At 35.4% G+C, this 25,341-nt stretch overlaps 2 protein-coding genes across 2 annotated transcripts in view; one reads left to right on the top strand and one right to left on the bottom strand.

Annotated features, from left to right (window-relative positions):
- Positions 1-2,501, bottom strand: part of LOC102803181 (uncharacterized) — a 30,306-nt gene extending 27,805 nt beyond the window's left edge. Inside the window, exons 1-2 of the mRNA XM_085501002.1 lie at positions 2,302-2,501; positions 1,522-1,681 (exon numbers count right to left, since the gene is read on the bottom strand). Coding sequence (XP_085357128.1) covers positions 1,522-1,681; positions 2,302-2,415 — 274 coding nt within the window. The 5' untranslated portion in view covers positions 2,416-2,501. The remainder of the gene's footprint in view (positions 1-1,521; positions 1,682-2,301) is intronic.
- A 51-nt stretch (positions 2,502-2,552) lies between these two features.
- Positions 2,553-23,200, top strand: LOC100367660 (uncharacterized). Its single transcript, XM_085501001.1, has 8 exons — positions 2,553-2,882; positions 13,859-13,918; positions 14,546-15,826; positions 16,727-16,804; positions 17,133-17,273; positions 19,499-19,687; positions 20,173-20,569; positions 22,984-23,200. Exons 1-8 carry the CDS (start codon positions 2,850-2,852, stop codon positions 23,037-23,039), a joined length of 2,235 nt encoding a protein of 744 aa, XP_085357127.1. The 5' UTR covers positions 2,553-2,849; the 3' UTR covers positions 23,040-23,200.
- Positions 23,201-25,341: the final 2,141 nt, after the last annotated feature.

The raw sequence follows: 25,341 nt of genomic DNA, 5'->3' as shown, positions 1-25,341 counted from the left end.
AAAAAAACATGCTAGCAGGAAGACAGTTTAAACAGTTTAAATTCATTCAAGTTCACTGAAATATTTTGTTTCCTAGTTTAAACTAGTTATATAAAAATAAAACATCATGGAAATTTATATAAGTTCATTGATTTATTTATTATTTTATTTCTTATTTAAAGGGCTTGAACTTAAGTTCAGTATTCTGAAGGCACCCAGTTTCTTGTGTATGCTTATGTGGTGACATTCATGTAAAAGTTCATTTTACCATTTTGTATTATTTGTAATATTTAAAATACATTTAATTGCATGATGTTGATAGAAGAACAATTTTATGTTTCAACATAACTTTTATGGGAATTTTTGTTATTTAAGTTGTAATCAGCAATTGTGTATTCAACTAGTTTACTAGTAGCTAGTTTCTTACCTTCTAAATCTTTCTCATTTTTATTTCAGGGTGTTCAGGCTTTTCCATACTTAAGTGTTGATTCAAAAGCATAAAATCATCATGAATCTGTGACAGACGAGTCTGTTTCATATTAGCCAGAGGGAACCCTGAATGCCATCAAAATTGGCACATATGTACCCTGTGCGACCTTACTATCTTTTAAGGTTGAAGGTCAGGTCACAGTACGAGTTTATGCTTGTTATAATTACAGGGGAGAAATAGCCATGGTCTTAAGATATGGCAGATGTGTTCCACGTGTGACCACATGGTTTAATAGCTAGGAACCTCAAACCTTGCACACTTGTTCCATGTGAAATTCACATGATATGTCACAGTACAAATCTGAGAGAGGTTCACTCAAGGTACATTGTACAATGTCTCCCAAATATCAAGCAAACAGCTGTTTTCAAGAAGTTGAAAATGTAAAGTTGATGCTGCGGAATGCAAGACAATCAGTAATATGAACAACTCTGTTCAGTCGACTAAGTCATGTCATGTTGCATTCTTACAATGTATATCAAACTCATTCAGACAGCAAACAAATTATTTGGATCAGTCGCATGATTTTACAACCATTTTTGCCAAAAAATTGTTTCTCAGGATTGTTTTAACAAATCAACTAGATATTTGGCATGTAGCATATATAACCTTAGTTTCTTATAAGAAAAAGTCATTGAAAATGACAGTCTCCGTTAAATTTTTGAAAGTTCTCTTTGTGCTCATCATATTAAAGAGGAGAAGTTGTCACGAGTGTGTTTATTTACATCAAAACACATGTTCCGCGTAGTTGTAATATGGCCAAAAATAAAAACAGCCGTTAGAAGAAAATGTTTTGTTTTGTACATTTTCTTCTATGCTATCGATAAAGAGCCATTGCTCGAAACGTCTAGCTATTTTTAATAGTTATTTAGGACTACAATTACCAAATATTATCTTCTATATATCATATTTATCAGTCTGAGCAGCGTTTATTAATTTATATACTACTATATCAGTAGGTAGCTATTAAGGCCTATTCTGTTTTTAAAATTTGGGCCCAAGCAGCTGTTTTACATCTTTAATTATTTATTTCAATAGAAATTTACTGTACGTACCTTTCTTTGCATTCTTTGATTTGTTTGATGTGTCTTCTGTTTTCTTAAGAGATTTTGTTCTAGCCTTGGTCTCCCTTGGTACACTAGAATCTTCACCATATTCCTTAATTTTGGCTCTCTGATGCATCCAGTTTGATTGCATCTGTTTAATTTCTCTCAACTGATTTTAAAATAAAGCATACATGATTAGTGGTAGTATCTATTGTCAGAATTTCTTGTGATCAGTAAAGTTGTTTGGTCGCCATTGTGATTTTAAGAAAAATAGATGGAAGGGCTCAATAACTCATACATGTACATGTACTTTGAGCAAAGAATTATGATATGTCACGTGATTCACGGGGTTTTATGATTTACAATTAGTAAACCACTGCATCCTTTTGAATATATGTAAACGTCTATCACTAAAAACATAGGCATATTTTACTGTCAACCTTCAAACGTGAACCCGGCAAAGCTGCTCTTCATCTTAGATTATTATTTTTTATTTATACAGGATCGGAAATCACGGTTTGGTTGCTACATTAGCTGCCTCCTCCTACATGTATATACAGATCCTTGGGTTGTCCGGTTTTTTTAGGAAGTGCCCTGCTTGCTTATTTTGGGTCAGAGTAAGTCCTAGGCTTCACCTGTCAATGTATACGACAGCGTCTATGTCTATTTGCAAAATGCAAAAAAAAAAATGATAGTGTATATTTTTATATACCGTAATTTTTCCTCCCGGATATGTACACAGATGTACACAACAAATCATTCACCTGTGCACAAATTGCTTTATCTCACCTTATCGGACACTTCCGAATCATTCCTCTTTGATGACTTTGTTGCCATTACGTTGATGTGTTTATTTTCCTGATATATATTCCCAGTTATTTTCCTAAAAGTAGTGACTATCATGACATGAAACCACCGAAACACTAACACTCATTACAAAACTATTTCTCGTCGCCATTTTTGTTATGATATGAAAACGAGGCGATCTCGTTTTGCTTGTCACGTGCTTTTCAAATCTGTTATATTTCCAGGTTGATTTGAATTATTCCGTGATTTTTTAGGACACAATGACCGTGTTATAATCAACAGACTCGGATGTGTCATAATTTTACTGAATGTTAGATCATTATAACTTCGTCCGATTGTTTTAATCTCGCACTGCTGAAAGAACGCAATTTACGAGACGTGGTAGGGCGGCCATTTTAAAAAGTAAATTCTGGGACCGCTTCACAACTGATCTGGACGCAGATTGGAAGGAATCTTGTTAGTCATCATACTATGATATTAACGACTAGATTTATTTGGTTATTTCTGCTTTGGGCTGAATTGACCTTGCCATGAACCGACAAGCATTTGCAGAGGAACGAAAGGTGTAGTATACATACATGTGGCGAACTTTGTGTGTGATTTTCTTAATATTCGGCGACAGGAAGTGTCTTTGCAACATTCAAGATTAATATTATTGACGATTGATTCGTCCCATTAGTTTGTTCGTCCCAAAGTTCATTCGTCCGATTTAAGGTAGTGACAATAACATTTGTTTTTATCTTCCGATTGTGATGGCTACAAAAAAACAAGTACCCTGTTTTACATCTGTGCACAGGGAGCCCAGGAACTATGATCAACTGTACGCACGGCACAGATCTAGAAGCAGTACCTACACACGAATTGGTGACGTCATAAAATACATGACCTTCAATCGGGGTCGTTTCCTCGGTATATACGAATTGGTATATACAAATTACAATAAAGATACTTAAGACATTACACATAAGGTAAAACAAATCACGTGACAATATAATGATAATAACGGTAATAAATCCTAGCTTAACAGTTGAAGAGAACGCTCATATAGTCAGTCGGGTGACGCCGAGGGTCACGAACTGTGTTGCAAAAGGGCCGTGTGGTTGAAACTGGGTCATGGCGTGACGGGTGAGGAAGACATCATTAAACACTCAAAATCACAATAAAACGGGGAAGTGGTTGCATATTACGGCGTAGCTACCATGGGAAATAAAAAAACGCCCAATACAAACGACATGGGTTCGAATCACACTAGATACACACTCACCAGAACCGAAGCAATCAGAAACCAGCAATCGTTTTGGCTTTTCCGTTCAACTCATCGGAACACTAGAGTAGTTAGAAAAATGAACACCACTTAACGACCAACGTCGTAGCGTGGTACACAAGCGTGCCATCAAAATAAAACAAAATTAGCTTGAAAAGACAGTGGGTTCGAGTCTCGCTCAGAGCTACCGTAAAAACGTAAATCAAATAAACTGAAATCTCTCAAACCGTAAACAAGTAAACAAAGAACGTCGCAAAAAATAATAAACCTCACAAAACTGCACCATACAAAACTGAATGAATAAATAATAAAATAACTAACGTCTTAAACTGGACGACGCGCAATTTGTTCAACAGTTTCCAGATTGTGACAAGAGATAAACAAGACCCAAGTCAAGGTAAGTTTTGTTAAAGTGTCGATGGCGTTCCCTATATTACGAAAACAATTCAGGCAACAGACGAATATCTTCTGTGGTGTTGTTGAATTTATACCGTGTCTGCGGAATTGTTGATTGAGGGTTCGAAGCCAGCAGTTAACGTTTTGTTAGAAAGTTTCACAATTAAATCAAATATCCAATGATACCAGTATATTTATTTCATTATTTTAACAACTTGCAATGGTGGAAGTTGGTCAAACACGAGTTCTTACACCTAAATAAGTATCAAATATTTGTCGACACATTTATTCTCTCAACCTTGTAGAGGTGGAAATTAATTAAACAACAGGTATTTACTCACAAATATAATGGTCAATATTTGTCCATACATTCATTCTGTCAATTTAAGAACTAGTAATTGTTGAAATTAATCAAATGAGAGTTGTCTACACCAAAATAAGTTTCAAATACTTGTCCATACATTTATTCTGTCAATTTAACAACTTGTAATGGTGTAAAATAATTAAACGAGAGCTGTCTACACCAAAATAAGTCTAAAATATTTGTCCGCACATTTATTCTCTCAATTTAACAACTTGTAATGGTGTAAAATAATTAAACGAGAGCTGTCTACACCAAAATAAGTCTAAAATATTTGTCCGCACATTTATTCTCTCAATTTAACAACTTGTAATTGTGGGAATTAATCAAACGAGAGCTGTCTACACCAAAATAAGTCTAAAATATTTGTCCGCACACTTATTCTCTCAACCTTGTAGAGGTGGAAATTAATTAAACAACAGGTATTTACTCACAAATATAATGGTCAATATTTGTCCATACATTCATTCTGTCAATTTAAGAACTTGTAATTGTTGGAATTAATCAAATGAGAGTTGTCTACACCAAAATAAGTTTCAAATACTTGTCCATACATTTATTCTCTCAATTTAACAACTTGTAATGGTGTAAAATTATTAAATGAGAGTTGTCTACACCAAAATCAGTCTAAAATATTTGTCCATACATTTATTCTCTCAATTTAACAACTTGTAATGGTGTAAAATAATTAAACGAGAGCTGTCTACACCAAAATAAGTCTAAAATATTTGTCCGCACATTTAGTCTCTCAATTTAACAACATGTAATTGTGGGAATTAATCAAACGAGAGATGTCTACACAAAAATAAGTCTAAAATATTTGTCCGCACATTTATTCTCTCAATTTAACAACTTTTAATTGTGGGAATTAATCAAACGAGAGCTGTCTACACCAAAATAAGTCTAAAATATTTGTCTGCACACTTATTCTCTCAATTTAACAACTTGTAATGGTGTAAAACAATTAAACGAGAGCTGTCTACACCAAAATAAGTCTAAAATATTTGTCCACACATTTATTCTCTCAATTTAACAACTTGTAATGGTGTAAAATAATTAAACGAGAGCTGTCTACACCAAAATAAGTCTAAAATATTTGTCCGCACATTTATTCTTTCAATTTAACAACCTGTAATTGTGGGAATTAATCAAACGTGAGTTGTTTACATCAAACTAAGTATTAAATATTTGTTGAGACATTTATTCTCTCAATTTAACAACTTGTAATGGTGTAAAATAATTAAACGAGAGTTGTCTACACCAAAATTAATCTCAAATATTTGTCCACACATTTATTGTCACAATTTAACCACTTGTTAATAGTCAGTGTTCTCCACAAGGGGTTTTAGGCGGGCGGCCCGCCCATCAAGTTTTACGGCCGCCCAGTAACTCTCAACACCCGCCCACCAACGTACATCCAGCTGAAATTATTTGTAAAAAGCTTGCATTGTTCTTCCCAAGCCTAAACAAAAGAGTAGTTGCCCAACCCTTTATTTTTCTATTGTTTCAAGAGTCCAAACATAAACAATGTCCATTGGAAGTCTGCAAGCAGTTATCAAGTGTATTCATGGCAATGTGTCAATCGCTTGAATTCATTGTCGCCCGACATTGTTGCCACTTAATGCCCCCGACACGCAACTACAGTGGTTTCAATTTACAGCTGTATTTTTAATAATCGTCACGAAAGAAAGAAGTAAATACGAACGAAATGTATATGCACAGAAAATAAACAAATATATTAGCAGATTGCATGTAAACTCGAACAAAAATTTAAATTCTAGCCGTATTTACAACGTTCGCTCGATTTTCATTGTGAAAACAGCATGGAGAAGGCAAACTGATGACCTTTTGGCCTACCCCATTCAACGACCGTCTGCTACCCACCGCTGTTGGCGCTGTAACGATTTAGTATCTAAGTTGCATAGGGGAACAGCGCATTCTGGGTGTTCGTGTACTGAATTCGGAAAGCGGTAATAAACATGAAACATGGCTGCTGGATTAGTTTACCGCGAGTATTTGTAATTGAATAATATTTTAGTTATCTTTTCCACGTACTTTTTTCAATTTATCTATTTTTTATGTCTAATCTTTCGAGAACATATCAGATTCTTTTATTTTGCCGATTGCTAGCATTTTTTTCTTGAATTTCAAAACAATGTGTGAAAACACAACGTATCGTGGCCGTACATGCGTAAATGCATCTTACCGTCCGTCGGCACGGGTGAGTACTGATGCCACAAATAAAATTGTTATGGATTTTGTTTTGACAAATTGTCCGTTTTGGCTTCGTGGGCAAATCATCTCGTATATTTTCTACATTATAACTCAATTATGTTTTGTACTTGCTCTTGGTTACTCGAATTGCATTTCATGAACGCAGAATAATTTGCGAACGCATAAATCACTGATTTCAAACTTTTTGCATTTCGTAAATATTGATAGTGATCAATCTGTTTGTATTTCAAAAAATTGTAACATGTTCCAATTAAATTAAATTAAATTAAAAAGAGAATAGTAAATAACTTAGTGTGTATTGCAGTTCATGTCATAAATGCAGGAATTCTGTATGTAAATGATATGCAAATTGATATGCAAATTTATGCTAATTAGGCCGCCCACCAGCTAATTTGGATTGTGGAGAACACTGATAGTGGAAATTACTTAAACGCGACTTGTTTAATCAGTTGACATCAATGCAACTTACTCGCAGACAGTGCACAACAGAGTATCATTGTTGAGCAATTATAAACAGGAACGTGTCTTGGCATTAGGGTTAGGGTCGGGTCAGGTATGGGCAACGCAAATGGCAAACACCCAATTGGCAAGATGTACACTAATGGGTTATGGCATGCATATAGTTTACACAAGTAAAAACACAAAATTGGCAATTTTTTGGACAATTGTAACTCAATAATAGAAATATGTTGTATTTCTATATATATATACACACTATATAGTCTTATCAAATGCAAATACATCCAGTCAATCCATTGTGGTCTTGTGGGTCAGTTCTCTACATAGTGATCAGGAGGACCTGGGTTCAATTCCCTTGCCTGCCCATCTTTTTTTCGCAAACACCATTTGGCAATAAAGCTAAATATGACAACAAATTATTTAGTTTGCATGACTACCCACATAGCTCAGTTGATTTGTACTATGTCAGCAATGTGAGCGATCGCTGGTTCGAATCCAGTATGTTTAGTTAGATTTTTGAATGCTAGTGAAGACAGTGTCCTATGAATAGGACTTAAATCCTAACTCCTGTGTGAAGACACTCGTGGTACAGTGGACAAGACAGTGCGCTGGGAACTCAAAGATCGCAAGTTCGAATCACGGATTGGACACTCCTACAAAAGACATGAAAGACGTTAAAATCATAAACAGCGGATTCAAAAACTCAAGTCAGGAAAACAGAACACAAGAATACTACCCCACGTGGAAGCCAGCCGAAGTCGTCGAAGAACGAACACAGTTGACAGCTGTAGGTCACGTGCAACAACAGACACGAGGAGCATGGCTGCTCTCCAAATGGGTCCCTTCTTTTGTATTGACCCCCTAAGGATTGCTAATCCCCCTTTCTAACTCTTCCCCCAAAAATAATATATCGCCCCTTTTAAAATGTAATGACCCACAAATTAATGAATATTCATGAGCACAGAAACTGCTATGTCATGAATAAATTAGCATAATTTTTAAAAAATTTGCATAAAGTGTAGGTACTCCTTCTGGAGCTCTGCCGTACGCACTCCCTATGAGGGGGGGGGGGTATCGGCTGGTATCTAGTGTAAGAAATAGACAAGGGATGAAGGCTCCAGCCAGCTCATATTGTTTAAACTGGAAAAAAACAGACGAACAGAATGAAGAATAAAATCTATCAAAAATACCAGGTTGAAAAATATTATTTGCTCTTTCAAATTTCGCCAAAGCCTAACCTATATTTTACCTATATCTGCAGAATAAATCAATCACATGATTTTACTCTGAATGTCAACATGAAAAGAGGCTAGTCTATTTTATGCAGGAGTAATTGGGAGTAGAATATGTGAAGGACAGTATCAACAGAGATGTGTATAGTGAAAAGTAATATCTATCCTTCTTTTGTATTGCTGAACATTTCTGTTTTAGTATACTGGTTTGAAAATGTTGAATTTGCATGATTTGCGATGGTTTTCTTTTACTGAAACTCCCCTATTGATCGAATCACGGGTTTGAAGGAGAACGGCACACCACATGAATCGTTTGAATACAATGGTGAAGGCAAACATGCCGTGCTACTGCAGTACTCCACTGAGGGGATGACTTGCGCCGACAGCGGTCGTTACTGAGCTGCATCCTACAATTTTGCTTGTGATGTTGCTTGTTAGCAGTGGATTAAATGAATCTTTATTACCAGTTAAAATGTTGCTCATTTGGCGTTGGTAATCTTTATTTGGAACTGGGTAATGTCGCAACGTCGCCAGCAGAAACCCCCTGATACTTTGATGTTTTGTGGTCGTGCCTCGATGGTAATCGCTAATTTTACTGCGAGTGGATCTTCCATTAAAGGTTTATAAAACTCAGTCAACATACATCAAGTTCTCACAATCGTAGTATTCCATGTGATGTACACCTGCTATGCCAAATATGTTGCTGAACGATTTGAACTGAATAAATTAGCAGGCGAAAATTTGTTTACAAAATAAAAATAGTTCGGTTGCCAATAAAAACGGCTACACACCTGTATTCCGACACCCCTATGTTCCGACATCCCTATATTCCGACACTCCTATGTTCCGACATCCCTATATTCCGTCACCCCTATGTCCCGACATCTCTATATTCCAACAATCCTATGTTGAGATGCTAATAGGTTCTGACACCTACGAAATTTTAGAATCTTTTTTGACATTTCTCTGCATTTTTATCTCTTTACTATAAGAAAAAATATCATTATTCTTCTTCAAATATTATTCTACGCTCACCTTTTGTAACACAATGTTATATTTCTTTACATTTAAAAAAAAAATAACGAATAATAAAATAATGCCATGATTCAGGGCAATAAAGACAGCATGCTATTTCTGTTATCCAAACCATGACCATGGAACAAATGGCTTCTTATAAGCTACAAATTGGATTTGGTGTGCACTTGTAGTGTATTGCGACGTGTAGTGTATTACCATGCTTATATTGTGTACATGTATGTGTGTCTACTCAGAAAATATTGCCGACATGGATGTGTAATCCCTACAATGCATAACTACATGTCAAACACATTTTTTTTACTGTCCATGGAACTACATTGTATATTGCTTAGTTGTGCGATAGCATTCAGTTATTGCTTGTGTTTGCCTGTTCTTGTTCGCTTAATATATGCCACTCAAGGCACCAGGTTATACTATTACTAAATATACCCTAATGGAACTGAAATACCGGTAACCCTCAAGCATGTGAACTACAGATGTTTATTATTTATTAGTTCATACACGAGTTGAATGTGATTTAACATGACTGGTGTCTCCATTGCTCAAACTCGTAGGGTATTTTGATTTTCCCCTATATACATGTACATTTGTATACATGTGGACATTTTATCTAAAGAGGATGCCTCTTTTAATTTGTAGCAAGCGAATGCAACTGAACAGATTATTGATTTACTAAAGATGGAGATGATGTTAAACCATAGGACTTTGAAGCATGCAAATGTTGAATTATTAGTTAATACGCGAGTTGAACAAGATGGCATCCTACACGACATGTGACTAGAAGCAAACATTCAGAGTTGAAGTATTTTCAGTTCTTTGTAGAATTCAATTACCAAAACATCATTCAAGAAAATGTTTTATCGTAATTGAGCTGTCTCACTTTGCATGATTTGTGAAACAACAAACAAAAATAGCGTCATCCAAAGAGCCATGTTTTCATCATCGGAGTCATTGGTAGCGCTGACATTCGGTGCGTTGACAACTAAAGGCTGTGCTTGTTGGCATCGTGGATTAACAGAAATTGTACAATGCTGTGCATGTTTGATGTCTTTAATGCCGTTGATCCAGAAGCAACGCTGTGTCCGCGGTTGCATTCCAATTGCATTAATATCGTCCAGCTTGATAAGTCTGACAGCTTTCATGTTAGTGAATCCACCAGTGGCTAGTTTTGCAAGAGGGAAGGAGGTGATGTCATTGTTGCTGACCATTGCTGTACTTCAAGAGTTAAGTCAGAGTTGCATTCAGTTTCCAATGTTCTTGGTGTATGGTCTACGCCGCTGATGAACATGTCTGATTGTGTCAAGCCATCCAGAACTACGGTAGTAACTATATCAAGTGTTCGTTGATGAGTAAAACTGGTTGAGTATGTCGTTTCAATTTCATGTACTGGTTGTGGCTCAGTGTTTTAAAAAAAATTTCCCCACATGCGACTTTACTGTTGAGTATTCTGGAAAGTAGTGGATCAGATTCAAACAAAATGTATCTGGAACACTCTGCAGATTGTGATTTTAATGTGGTTGACATTTAGCGATAAATATGGGTACAGATCATGGTGAAGAAAGATGTAAACAGAGAAAAACACAACATCTTTGGCTGGCTTGGCAATGTGAACTGAGTACTGAATTAAAAATACTGGCAAAAGCATAGTTTATTTATGCTAATAGGGCAGCAAAGTCAATATGATTGGTTACAATTGAAATATGCAGATTTGACCTTTAAATCACTGACCTCCAAAAGGGGGCCCACAGTCATTTTTCTTGCAGGTTCAAACCTGTATGGGCCAATTTGTCCCTGGCACTCAAAATCAAAATCGTGACATCTCTCGTCATCATATTCCTCGATCTCATAACACTCGTCAGACGATAAGATAGATTCTGTGTCGCTTTCCAAGCACTGCATGCGTATAGCAGCCATTGTGAAACGACAAATTCACCTTGTGACGTCACAAATCACCCTTGTATGCTAATTAGGTTCTCTAGTTGAAGCCTCATTCTGAGTCGGCCAAGAAATTGGACGTGGGTGTTTCCTCATCAAGAACATTATTATTGATCGATTATTTAATTTATGTATATTTTTTTCACTTGATTTTTTTTCATAGTGTTTATAAATAAATTTTGCACACAAAAAAAGTCAATTGTCCCAATTCAGTTACACTTTAAAACTTGTTAACATATTAACTTTGCCTATATACATTGTACATGATGGCAGAGAAGGAATCGCACATGAGGGCGCCCTTTTTTCAACAAAGTATATTTTGTCTCATTACCGATTACGTTGTGTTGTAACATCGGCTCCACGGCCAATGCATTGCTTTCTACAGAAGTATTATTTGAATCATCAAGGACATTTCTGCATTTTTCTCTTTGTTTTGAGGGTTTACCTGATGTAGATCTACGACACACTTTCCTATTGTATCTATTTTGGGTTGGCGTTTTAGCCATTGTTATTAGTGAATATGACATCGTCACTCTATAATCATCGTTGTCGAGAGCAAAGTTTTTGTAGTATTGAATTACCGGTACTCATATATTTAAATGAGGACATAATGCAACTAATCACATCATGCAACTTGCCATCTGCATGATGGTACAAAAAACATGTACATGTACATCTATACACAGAAAAATAGCATGGAGTATTGGCTAATTTGCATAACAATTGAATATAATATTTTATTCATTGTTAAGCTAAATTGTCTATTGTTTATCAAACATTAAATAGTTGAGAACCTCATTAATGCCCCAGGGCCAAGCTGATTTTTCTGTTAAAAATGTTAATTTGACTTCAGAATATCCTAAAAACCGTCATTTGATACATGTATGTGTAGGGCATTTCAAACTTAGACTATTGGCATACTGAACATTATTTTTTGAAACTGGCTGCTGTCTTATTTGACAATAATTTTCACATTTTTCGCACATTTTGTCTTATTTTGTACCTCAAATTCAAGTTTTTGACTCCCATGTGCGAAGCACAAAATGGGAGTCTTTGCAGTTAGTGTGTCTGTGTGTGTGTACATGTACATGTATGTGTGTATGTGTGTCCGACTGTTCCACTGCTATCTCAAGAACCATACATCGGTTTTTGATGAAACTTGGTGCATAGATACTCTGGGCCAATGCGCAGATTTGATTAGGTTTTGGTAAAAATCCACGCTCGTTAATTACCTAATTTGCATGATAATTAGCTAATTTTTAGCTGTTCTATGACTGTTCCACTGATATCTAAAGAACCACTCATTGGATTTTGATGAAACTTGGTACATAGATGCTCTGAACTAATGCTAGGTTTTGATTAGTTTTTGGTAATTCCGTGGATACTAATTACCTAATTTGCATAATGATTAGTCAATTTTCGGTTCTTCCACTGATATCTCAAGTACTAATCATCACATTTCAATGAATCTAGAATTATGCAGTGACCCAATTAGTTTTTGGTAAATATTTGCATATTAATCACCTAATTTGCATAATTAACCAATTTCCAACTTTCACACTGATATCTCAGGTACTAATCATCACATATCAATGAATGTTTATACATGGATGCTGTAGGACAATAGATAGACAGGATAATTGTAGGTTAAAATCTGTACATATTAATTACCCAATTTGCATAATTAACCAATTTTAAGCTTTCACACTGATATCTAAAGTACTAATTTCCATTTTAATGAAACTTAGTACAAAGATGCTCTAGGACAATGTACAAACCTAATTAGTTTGGTGTAAAACTCTGTTCATATTATTTCCCTAATTACCATAATAATTCATAATTTTTTGGTTCTAATCACATTTCAATTAAACTTGGTACATAGAGTTTTTGTTACATTGCGCAGACCTCATTAGTTTTACAATCAAATCTGTTCATGTTAATTTTCTGATTTGCATAATTAGTTTTCAGCTAAGTAATTTCAAATTATATTTAATGTGTCTCCAATACTCTCAGCACATGGGAGTTCTTTCTAAGCTTTCTTTGATCTATTTAAGTCCATGATGTTTGACTGGCAGGCATTTTGTTTGACAAATTATTCCAGTTTTCAAACCTCAACAAATTAATATTGGTATGACCCATATGTAGATGTATAAAATTGTTGACATGCATTTGATTATTGCAATTTTTACGCCACTGTATGTGAAGATGCACACTCACAAAGTGAACAACATTCTTGTGAAACACCGAAGACACAATTCAGTGGTGTTTTAAAGACAGCCAGAATATATGCAAATAAAATAGAAGCACCAGTTCTCACTCATTCAGTGATTCAAGCTTTTTGTTCTTATACTCTCGGTATACAAAAGTTTGTTGGCTCTTCCGTTAATTTTGTCGAGCAGAGCTAATCATATTACTGATTCTCTGCAGTCATCAACTTTTTATTTTTTTAACTTCTTCTCAAAAACGCAAGTGTGACTGCTTTGATACCTGATGTATAATGTACCTCGAGTAGACCTCTTAGATTTGTTCATTTTGTGGTGATATCTTCAATTCTCTAATTGAAATGTGCATTGCTACGGTGGAGCTACATTGTAAGCTTTTTTTGATTTTGCTTTTCAGCCAGAAGATAATTTCAGTTTATTCCACATTGGTGATGAAGATTTTTCATTTTCACAAGAGGTAAATTAACATGGACAATGTCATGCATGTTCTATATTTATGCATTCTTGAATTACTACTGCAGATATTACATATCAATTACATAATGACATGTACACATGTATATACATGTACATGTATGTACACATTTTGAAAATATTGTACATACATACATGTACATATGTACACGTCTCTTGATTCATATTGAGGGACTGTACTTTAGTACAAGACACATAGAAATTTCTAACCCAACAAACTGTCCTGAATTCAGAGCTACATGCACCTAACTAGTCTGGATTCTCTGAATGAAAAGCCTGACAATCTGTCTTAAACAAATGCTGTTCAACTTTCTACAACAACTGGGCATCACATCACAGAAAGCAGCAGTGTAGTTGTGCTCGATCATAGACCTATGCCAACTGAATCAGTACAATTCACCCTTTTTATCGTTTTCGGTTCATTCGGAAATCGGCCACCTACAGTATCAGCGTCTGACTCTGCCTACAGTTCAAAATAGTCATTTTGATTGACCAGAGTCTATGGTGGGTAATTGAACGTAGTGAATTGAGGCAGAGGGTTTTCAGAACCCACCTACTGTATTCACATAGTTCATACCCACCATTTATGTCTTTTGTTTTTTTCTGACAGGACTTCTTTCTGCCAATTTCACACAACAATCATGTTGACACTGGTAACTCTACTTCTGAAAAACTGAGAGTAAATGATGGAGGACACCAAAGTGAGAATCTTGCTAACAGTACTAGTAGGAACTTGCAATTTGCAAAGAATCCATTGAGCAACCACTCAACATATTTTGATATACCAATTGATGAAGTAGTCGGCAGTCATGTATCAAAATTGGATGAGAAACTATTTCAAGATGGAAATCATTTGCTGAATAGAAGCAATGCAAAACACGACACTGAACCACCATGTAAAATAGTAAAGACAAGTGCAAAATTGCCTCCAATGGTTGGCAGCACTAATACCCCAGTAAAACAGTTCAAGTTTAAATCAATAAAACAAACTAGTCAGGTTAACAGTCCGAGCAGTCTGCTTCACTTGAATACTGTGCAATTTAACAATCGTATGGTACCTGGAAACGTCAATAATAACAACTTTAAGTTGCAGCCAGCTAATCCTTCCAGTAACTCTACAACTCAGTATGCAAGTAAAATCAGTGAAACTCCACCACAGGCAAGAAGTAGACCAGCAATTCAGACTGGGATTCTGACAAATTTGAATTCTCGTCAGTTTAGTGGGCATTCAGCAGGAAAACATGGTATGAGAAACAGTAACAATCCTCTGCAGCGAATATCTTCCGGTCTTGACAAGTGTACCCAAGAATATCCACTGGGCATGTTAGATTCAAAGAAGGTTAATTCTCAGGCATTGAGCAAACCACTGTATGAGAACAATACACAGACTGTTGCCAATCACAATGTGACAAATGACGACGCTCCAAAACCAAATGTTTCAAATACCAAAACAGGTACAGGATATACCACTCCAGTTCATCAATCCAGCAAACCACGATTCACTGCTGCCAATTCACAGTTTGCTGCAGCCAGGAAGTTAATGACACCACATCCAGTGAGAACATCACAATTTACAAAGTCCCCTTCCACCCCATCAACATTTAGGTCCTTACAATCTGACACATCTGTCAATACATTGAAAACTTCTTATCCAGCAGTTTCATCTTCTGGCTCATCAAAGTCAGCCGCTGGCGCATCAACATCTGGTGTGCAACAACAGATACACATTTCATCAGCAGAAACAAGACAGGCTTTTGGCAGACCTACTACACCACATACTCCATTATTGACATCTAGGATAGCTCAACTTTGTCAGAAATCTGGTGGAAAAATTACACCTCAATCAAAGATGAGACGATTTCCTGGACCAGCAGGTTTATTACCCAAACTAGTAAGTATCGTACATTAACATCAACATTAGTGTCAGATTTCGCCCAACAAACCACATTTTTTTTCAAAAATTTTAATGAAGACTAAGATTTTATTGAAAAATGCTTAATATCATGCAAAATGTTACATCCAATTTTTATTGGGCAAAAAAATATACATTTTTTGAAATGTAGTTCCTAACCCCAGTGGCACTGATGTTTGTTTTTTCCAACCGTTCAAAGTTTTTGTACAGTATGGTCAAAATTATTATTCCTGGACTTACTGCAAAATATGGACAAATGTTACATGACTTATTTCCTATCTATGGAAGCAGCGTAGTGGTTATGTTCCTATGAGTATGAGAGATAACATTATTCTTTTGTCAATCTTGGATGTAGGATTTTACAAAATTTAGCAAAGTATCAGCCTTTACATTGAAAGAAAATTGGTAGTTGTTTACTATATATTGTTCACTGAGTATGATGTATATCAGTAAAGACGTGTTGTAACAGTTGTATCACTATCAAGCCGTAATGCCTTTTTTGTGGGAAATACACATGTGCCCACTTATGGTGGAAGTTGAATGAACTTTCTGCTTTACAAAGAACTTGAACATTGTCATTTGTGATGTTTGAGCATACAATAAGTATATTTTGTGGTTTATGTGCGCAAAGTCAACAAAATTATCCTGCAGTAATGTACCTACATGTATATCAACCTTGACAACATAACCCAATCATTTCTTAGTCTTGAAAGCCAAAGACAATATGAGGGAGTGTCACATTTTAATATACAATTCATATTCATGAGAAAACTGGAACTAGGCTTCAAGATAGTCATCTTCTGTATACAAACTGAACTGAATATTTATAGGTAAAATAAATATTGTACTTTAATAACATAGCACTATAATTGTACCTAGATTCCAGGGCAAAAATTAACTGATGTGCATGTACCAGAGGAAATAAAGACAGATACAGTAGAAGAGTCAGGTGTTTTGGTAAGTGCAGGTCTTTTATAAAGTAAAGTTTTTTTTCCCCCGTCTTTGTCTATATTTAACGAATAAAATTTAATAAAATTCAGCAAAGGCAGATTATGGTGCTTACCTGTTTATATTTAGTGATCTGTTTTTTGTGAAAAAAATAGATCCCTGTATAAAACAACTTGTTGATGTGTCTACATTGTATGCTGTCGTTTCCAGCACAGCATACTCTTTGAAACACATTAACATGTATTATCAGAACTTTAGATTATCAGCACTGCTGCTACTGTATCTGCTGTCATCAAAATACAATAAAATGACATATGAATTACTGTTTTTGTTGCAGGAGACGTCCACAAGTAACTACTATGGTGTAAATGAATTCAATAAAGGTGCATGGATGAACATGAAATGTGACATGGGTTTAGATGAAAAGGATCCCCACAGTATTCTAGCTCAAAGTAATATTGCTGTGATTATGAGAAAGGTATTGATCAACAATAATCCTAGTGCAATTTTTAACAATGTGTCAAATGTACAATGAAATCCACTAACACAAAACCTTATTTGGTAATGTATCCATTCTTCTGGCTGTAAATTTATTGATGGCAATACCATGTACCGTGTTTATCCGGAACATGGAAAATTGCCAAAAAATAGGGGTGGGCGTTTGCCAGGATATCCCCAGCAAAAAAAGAAAATTCTCGAAAATTGACAACACGCAGATCGAACTGCGGCAGGGAATAGAACGGCAAATGAAAACATGCAACAGAAATAAATGAACAATATGCAACATTAGAAGTAAAACAAAAATAATGTTTCAGTATTGCTTATAATGTGACAAATAAACCAGAAATAATAAAAATCGACAGTGAGGAGTCATTTGAATTAGGATTTTCCTGCCGACAAACACGCCCAATACGTGTGAACTCAAATGTCAGGGGTTAAACTGCGTAAAATGATTTCCGATCTCGACAAATTACGAATCAACTGTCATACAAAATCAATAATAATTTACAAATTTACATAGTAAAAATCCTAAAAATTCATAGCTGTTTGAAAAAACTTCTCAGATCTTTATTTGTACGTTCATTGCCATCTTTGTCAAACTACAAATTCTTCCTGGAGTTGATCGATATCGTCCCACACAATTTGGACTTAGCACTTTTAATCCACAGATTTGGCACTTTTTATTCATGTCTAATCACAATAAAGAGACAAGAAAAATGGGGTCGCTCTGCTGCGATGGCACACGATGCTTTTGTTTACAGTCTGGCAATCATCTTTGACCTTTATGCATCTGCTTTACTGATTGGCTAAGAATGACATCACTACTAGTATTTCATCATAAAGGTCAAATCGTGACTTTGCTTTCCTATCCTACTCGATGCTTATGAATCATGGTGAAAGCACAGTCCCTCTATATTGCAAAATTGCTGGCCCCAGTTATGGATTCGCAAGCTGCTACCAAATATTTTATATTAAATAACGTGATTTCAACCACTCTCCCAGGTACGGGTTGCTACAATATTGCAACATTGGCAGAACGCGCATTTTGCTGTCACAGCTATTTCGCGTTCTTGTTTTACGCAATTAACTATTATATTTAAAGAATTTTTATAAGCATCACGACAGACTTCAAGAAAGTCAAATATTAATACAACCACAGTCAACGAATAGAAAATAGTTTTTTGTTATTTTTTGTGTAGAAAAAGACCCCCCGGATATTACCTCAACTTCTTTATTGTGTCAAAAGTGGGGGTGGGCGTTTGCCCCGACATGGGCTCTTACCCGGATAAGTATGGTACAAGTGCATGTTAAGAAATAAAGCAATAGCCAGAACATTGGCTCACATGACCAAGAGTGGTATAATTCCTGAAAATCTTCATGTCTCTTTGTTTATGCTTTTATTTATGCTATTTGTACTTGCAAATGCTACAGTTGGGTTGCTACGCTATTAAAATATAATTGCTACAACTAACTGTACACAAGTTGTAAACTATGATTGCTACATAACTGTAATCTTGTAATCCCACTATTGTAAATCTGACCTTGTTTAAAGGGGAACCACTCAATCCCATGGATTGCACCACATGCTCATGGGTAATTAATTAACCGCCATTTTAAACTCAGGATTTTTCCTTGTCACGGCAAGTTTCGACCAAAACCAATATTTACACATCAAAAAGCCAACCAGATGAGTGTAATCGCTAGCGTACATATTCATGCCCCTGTGCAAATGTATTTAGAATCACAGCTTGATCTTTAAACATCATAAATTTCCTGGAGCTCCCGGCTTGATTCGGATTAGCATACTAATTGCGGTGGCTATCTTGCCCCTATTTATAAGATCGGTTCCCTTTTAAGACTATGCCTTTTTCAGGTGCAATGTCTGGAGTTGACTAGAAGTTTACGCTTCATTCAGGCACAGGGCAGTACAACTGCTTTTCATTTTGCTTGGTACAAGTTCGAAACATTCACTCAATATTGTGGGTTCACAGATATAACGCAACAGCTTTTGTCAGTCAACTAAAGACAATACACACGAGCCACTGACTTTATACCATTGGTGTTTCTAATACGAGTATAATTCATATGGCACTTGCTTGTAATACATTGTACATGCATGTCAGGTTTTGTCATATCATTTTCAAGTCTACACAAGTATAATATTCTGACTCTTTGAAACTGGAATTTATTACTTTATTTCAGGCAAGTTTGAAGCAGCTACCAAAGGGAAAAATCCCCCATCTGTGTGTTTTAATCAAGTCTGTTGATTACAATGATGCAACTGCAGTTTTTAGAGATTCATCTGGTGAAATCCATGGTACAATTCATAGAAAACTACTGGAAGATTATCAGAGCAATTTCAAACCTGGTTCCGCCTTGGTCCTCAAACAGGTTTGTCTAAATTAAAATCTCTACTCAGTGTTTGACTCATGTGCAACGCACACGCAATGGGAGTCTTTGCAGTTTGTGTGTGTGTGTGTGTGTGTGTGTGTGTGTGTGTGTGTGTGTGTGTGTGTGTCTGCCTGCCTGTTCCACTGATATTTCAAGAACCACACGTTGGTTTTTGATGAAACTTGATGCATAGATGCTCTTTGCTAATTTGCAGATTTGATTAGATTTTAATTTAAATCTATTGCATATTAATTACCTGAAATTTGCATAATGTGATCTTGGTTCATAAATGGACATATATTGTATTGTAACACTTTGACAAATTATATCACTTGGTGGCCATTTTGTTTTAGATAATGCAGTTCTAAAGACTCAATTCTGAAGATGTTTATCATGTGACATATCAACACTGCACTCCTATATGAACTTACATCAAAAATAAAATGGAATTGTTTCATGTACATCATGTCTTGTTTGTTTTTTAGGTTAGTGTACTGAGCCCATCATTACGTAATCATTATCTCAACATTACTCCTGCAAATGTGTTGCAAGTCTATTCTGCCACAGATTGTAATGCTAGTCTGGTGATGAGTCAGTCAGATATATCCCAACAGTTGAAAACTGATGCAAAACACAATGATACAGTCAATACATGTCAGAAGAATATTAACAGTGCAAATCATGTGCCAAGTTCATCGAGCATGCCCGATTCTTTACCTGGACCCAGGTCTGTATCTCCTTCCGGTGGTGTAACAAAGCTAACTTCTGTGCAGAAAATAAACACAAATAATAATGAAATTGATAAACATGGATGCACAAACGTAGTTCTTGCTGTTCCAGAGAAATGTGATAGTAAAGTAAATATGTCTTCATTTCAAGCAGGTGAGTGAATTGATGATTCTTTATATATTGTTTGAAAATCTGCATATGTAGAAACACATTTGAACATTCAAAGTAGTTATTTTATTACATTCAGTCATACATGCCTTCAAAATCCAATGTTCAGCATTGGATAAGACTAGTGGCGGACCTAGTGGTCCACTACTTCTTATTCCAGTTCTAATATTTTCCAACATGAATGAATCCATTTCTAAAGATTGCCAAAAACATTACTTGAAGTAAAAATATTGATTGCCGATGAGGACCAGAAAATCTCCACCTGGTGTGGTAAAGGATTCTCTTCTGATTTCTTTTCGATTTGAAAATAATTTTCTGGAGAGGTTGAATTTCCACATGGTTTGACTGCCATTTTGTCGTTGTATTGTTTGAAGCTATAATCACTCTTATTACCGAATTTTAAGAATAATCAGGTAAAAAATAATACATTGTTTCCAATTCGGTGATCAGTTTGGTAAACGTTGAGATATTTGAGGTGAGGAGCCATGGGGTAGTACACAGAATTAGACTTGATTAAAGATTGGGTTCTACCATTTAATATTGCCACGCAAGGCAATACAATTTTTGCTTATTATCAGGTACCTCTTTTGCAGAGCCTTCAAAGTTGTGCAGCTGTTTTTTATTCAGACTACACACGGATGTAATCAAATCAAATATATTTTCTGTATTTAAAGTATTATAAACTTGTGGATCATATTGTTTTCACATTGTACATCTCAAATAGCAGACAAGTATTTGTTGCCAAGCTTCTTGATGAATGCCTAATCTTAAATTTTGAATTAATTTTTTATACGTCACCCATACTCTCAGCACATAAAAGTTCTTTTGAAGAATTTTCTAAGATATAAATTCTGTTATTAATAAGAAACTTGGACATGTGTTTCAGTAGTTGATGTCAGATAAAATGGTTGTCTGTTTTTTGGCAAATCCACTGTCTCAACTTCTCAAGGTTTGAACATATAGCTGCATCCCTGACAATGATTAGCCAATGGGTTAAACATTCTATTTTAAAGTTGTCTGAGCCTGCTAGTTGCTGGTCGACAAGTTTGTGGTCGACCCGAACAGGAAAGGCATACAATGTAGTACTGCACTATTAAAAACTAAAGTTGAAGAACCCCTTATTAAAGGATGTTTTTTGTTTCAGTTTGGAATTTTTCTTTTCTTGTTGCGTTATTGCTGTAACTGATGAAGAGTTTTGAATAATATATAAAATTTGTATAGTCCATGTTTGGTACAATGTAACAGCAGGGTTGGTTGACTGTACCCTCAAAGGTCAAAATCATGATAACCAGACAACGATTCATTCACTTTTTTCTGTGTCCAGTTCACACATGTACAGAGCAAACAGGTTCATTCACCGGTCATTGTAGACACACAAAATTCCCTCAAAGTTCACAGGGACACAGACTTTATAAATGTTATATTTAAATCAACACTTTCATCGATTATAGCATAATACATGTATCCTATTTTCAAGGATCCAATTTCATTAAGCAATAGATCCAGTACTGTTTCAGATCACTGCTACTCGCACTGACCTCTCGTTCTGTCCATTCCAACCAACCCACATACACACAGTAACGTAATAAAACGGAACCCCCTAGGTGACTAATTTTACTGGCTCCTGAGGGTGTTAAAATTTCAGGCAAAGGTTTCTTAAACAGCCCCCCCCCCCCCACACACACACACACACACTAGTCTGTCCAATGGTAAACAAAGTATAACTTCACTATTTAAAACTTCCAATCATGACTATTACCGGATTTGGTCAAAATGACTAAACCCACAATATCCACAAAACAGTATTTCCGGCTGAAATTAACAGGATAAACACAGTGTAACTGAATCCATGTATATGTGTCATGACTGATATACTGTGTTCCCATTCCAGTAATTCACTACTACCATTACTAGTGAATCAACACATTGGACAGAAAAAGATTATTCCATGATGAAGTATTGTATTACAAAACCCACACAAATTCACATATCTCATTTTCTTGTGAATAATCAGTGTGAATTTGAAACATGTGACAGGGTCCTTGTTACGTTTTTTATTCAAAGTTGCTAAAATATAAGAAAATGTAGTGAGTACCTAAACACAAATGATTATAAATGTTTCAATTTATTGACCAGTGCTACTGTCTAACATATTACTGTGAATAAACCAGCAACACAACCAGCATTATTGCAATATAATTCACTGTCTTGCAAACAAAATAAAATGTAGTTCTAATGTAACAGTTTGTAGTGGTAAGCTTCATGAGAATAATTTCCTACCAAAGAGTGTAAATTGTTGTCTATTGTCAAACATTTAGTGTACTAGTACCATATTTACTGACTGTTTACAAATGTACATGAACCAGACTGAGAATATATTCACTTTGAATTTATTATAGATAACCTGGATGCTTTACTGGAGGGAATAGAAGATGAATTATTTGCTGACTTTTGAATGAAATCCAATACATAAATCATTGCTTAATAATTGTATTTATGTTATGTCATTTGGTAATGTTGATGTTAGTAAGCACAATAATCAAAGCATTTTACAATGTGCATTCTTCATTTCTGGCTGTGTGTAAAAACAAACAAGTGATATTCACATAATATGAATTAGTTTTTGCAATTACTTATAACAGCGTCCGGATTACTTTCGGAAATTCCGTCGCTCTTCGGAAAGTTTTAATTTTCACAACTTTTGAATATTAATTCATACTTTTAGGTTAGTGAGGAGGTTATAATAATTTTTCATTTCACTTTAACTCTGTTTTTTTCACCCCTCAGACCCCTTTAAAAAGTCACTTCTGGCCATTGTAATGGCCACTATTTTTTTAATGGCCAGAATATCAACCAGAACTTTTTTAATGGTCAAAATATTGACCAGTAATTTTCAACTGGTAGTTATAATGAGCACTATTTTTACACTGGTCAGAATAATAGTTTTTTTTTATTTAATGATGGAGTGGGTGACAATCTATTTTTTTAATGGGTATTATAATGATCATTTTATTTTTCATTACATGAATAAAATGGTCATTTTTTTTTTCATGTCACAGATATACCCAGTAATGGCACATTGGGATTGACAGCTCTCCTCTTTTTCCTCCCTCGCTTCAGTTTGCTTCAATTTTAAGCCAGTAAAATTGTAGGTAAACGTAAAATACAAGATTTTGAAAAATTTGAAATATGGATTATTATATATCTTGAAATAATATGAAGTTTTGGGTTAATTTGTTTTTGAAATCACAACAGATCATGCACTTGATACTGTTGACTTAATAATATACATTGTATAGTGTAATGCAATAGGCTATTAAACATATAAGATGACCTGTTTTCAAAATACGGTCTAGACCCTTATCACGGGCGCTAACGAAGTTTGTGCAGACATGAGCCCAGGCTAATCACCCAAAATACCATTGTACTTGATGTCCATTCGAAAATTTGACTATTATATTCATAACTATTCTTATTCATAACTATACTAAACTTGACAATCATTACAAGCACATTCTGTGACATTATTCTTGAGATAAAAATGGACTGACTGAATGAGACTCTGCACTACTTCCTGTTCTTATAAAGGCAATGTCTATCATTATAATACCTTGAACAAACAAGCAAGACATTCACTACTGAACATTCGAACAGTGTGCAACCCCCAAAATACTCAGCAACTGACTTTCCACCAAAAAAAGTCACATAAACAGCTGGTTACTCCAAAAAATCACAGGGAGTTACTCCAAAAAGTCACATAGCGAGTTATTAATCCGAAAAAAGAGCCTGTCTTTATGAGTGGGGTTAAGCTCAAACATAAACAAAATTCCCATTTTTATAATGACAAAAACCTAAAGTTCAGTCTTCAAATACACCCAAACTACAACATTTTACATTGAAATACTTAATCAGTAACTTTTCATAATGTGTGTTATAAACTGTAGAAGTTTATGTGGAAGACCGGGTCGATGGAAGGTGATTTTAAAGTGGCTTAGACACAATCAACTAAAAAATACCCATGATGCTCTGCTTCATTTTTATATTCTGCTATTATGAATGGTTTAATGCTATATGAAAAATATTTGTGAAAATATTCCACGACTACTGCATGTGTACAAAACGGTGTTGGGTGGTTCAGTAAGTTATATGGGGGGGGGGGGGCTCCATGTGTGTAGCTAGCTGACTTAGCAGTGAATGGCATGTTTGTTTGTTTACGGTATTATAATACTGGACAATAGTAATGTTCATGCTACATGAAGTACTGGCTAAGATTTAAGCTGATGTTTGCATTTTGACTAGACCATGCATTGGGAGGGCCAGTCCTTAGCACAGGCTAAGGGGTGCCATCAGTCGGTGACTTTGTTAAGCAGCTGTTTACGAACGCAAAATTTCTGCTGCTGACATGTTTCGTTCAAATTTATGAAGCGACGTGCACTAAAAAGCGAGCAAAGACGGACCGATTTAATTGGATGCACAGAAACAGTATATAACGACATTACAGAATGCAGAGTTTTATTAGTGCATGTCGTGTACAGCGAACCAAATTGGAGTTGTTGTATGCTCTACTACAGCGACCCAATCAGTGTGGAAGCGTGTACGGATACTAGTAGATGACTTCCTCAGAAGTCGAAGATATGGTGTTTCACATGCGCACGCATGCTATTTTGGGGTGTAACGTAAATTGCACATGTGATATTGTGTTTCTGAGTGTACCAATCAACATCACAAAAAATTCTTTCTATCAACTATCAACAAAC

The sequence above is a fragment of the Saccoglossus kowalevskii genome, chromosome 7, assembly GCF_978046115.1.
Source record: "Saccoglossus kowalevskii chromosome 7, keSacKowa6.1, whole genome shotgun sequence".
NCBI classification, from domain to species: Eukaryota; Metazoa; Hemichordata; class Enteropneusta; family Harrimaniidae; genus Saccoglossus; species Saccoglossus kowalevskii.
The sequence above is the reverse complement of the archived record's forward strand: the minus strand, read 5'-3'. Positions and strand labels throughout refer to the sequence as shown.

What these genes read in the sequence shown, in the direction of transcription:
- LOC100367660 (XM_085501001.1), top strand. Translation starts at nt 2,850, where the DNA reads ATGAACCGACAAGCATTTGCAGAGGAACGAAAG. An exon ending in CAGGTTTATTACCCAAACTA is followed by an intron (nt 15,827 to 16,726) that starts GTAAGTATCGTA and finishes AATTGTACCTAG; the next exon opens with ATTCCAGGGCAAAAATTAAC. An exon ending in TTGCTGTGATTATGAGAAAG is followed by an intron (nt 17,274 to 19,498) that starts GTATTGATCAAC and finishes ACTTTATTTCAG; the next exon opens with GCAAGTTTGAAGCAGCTACC.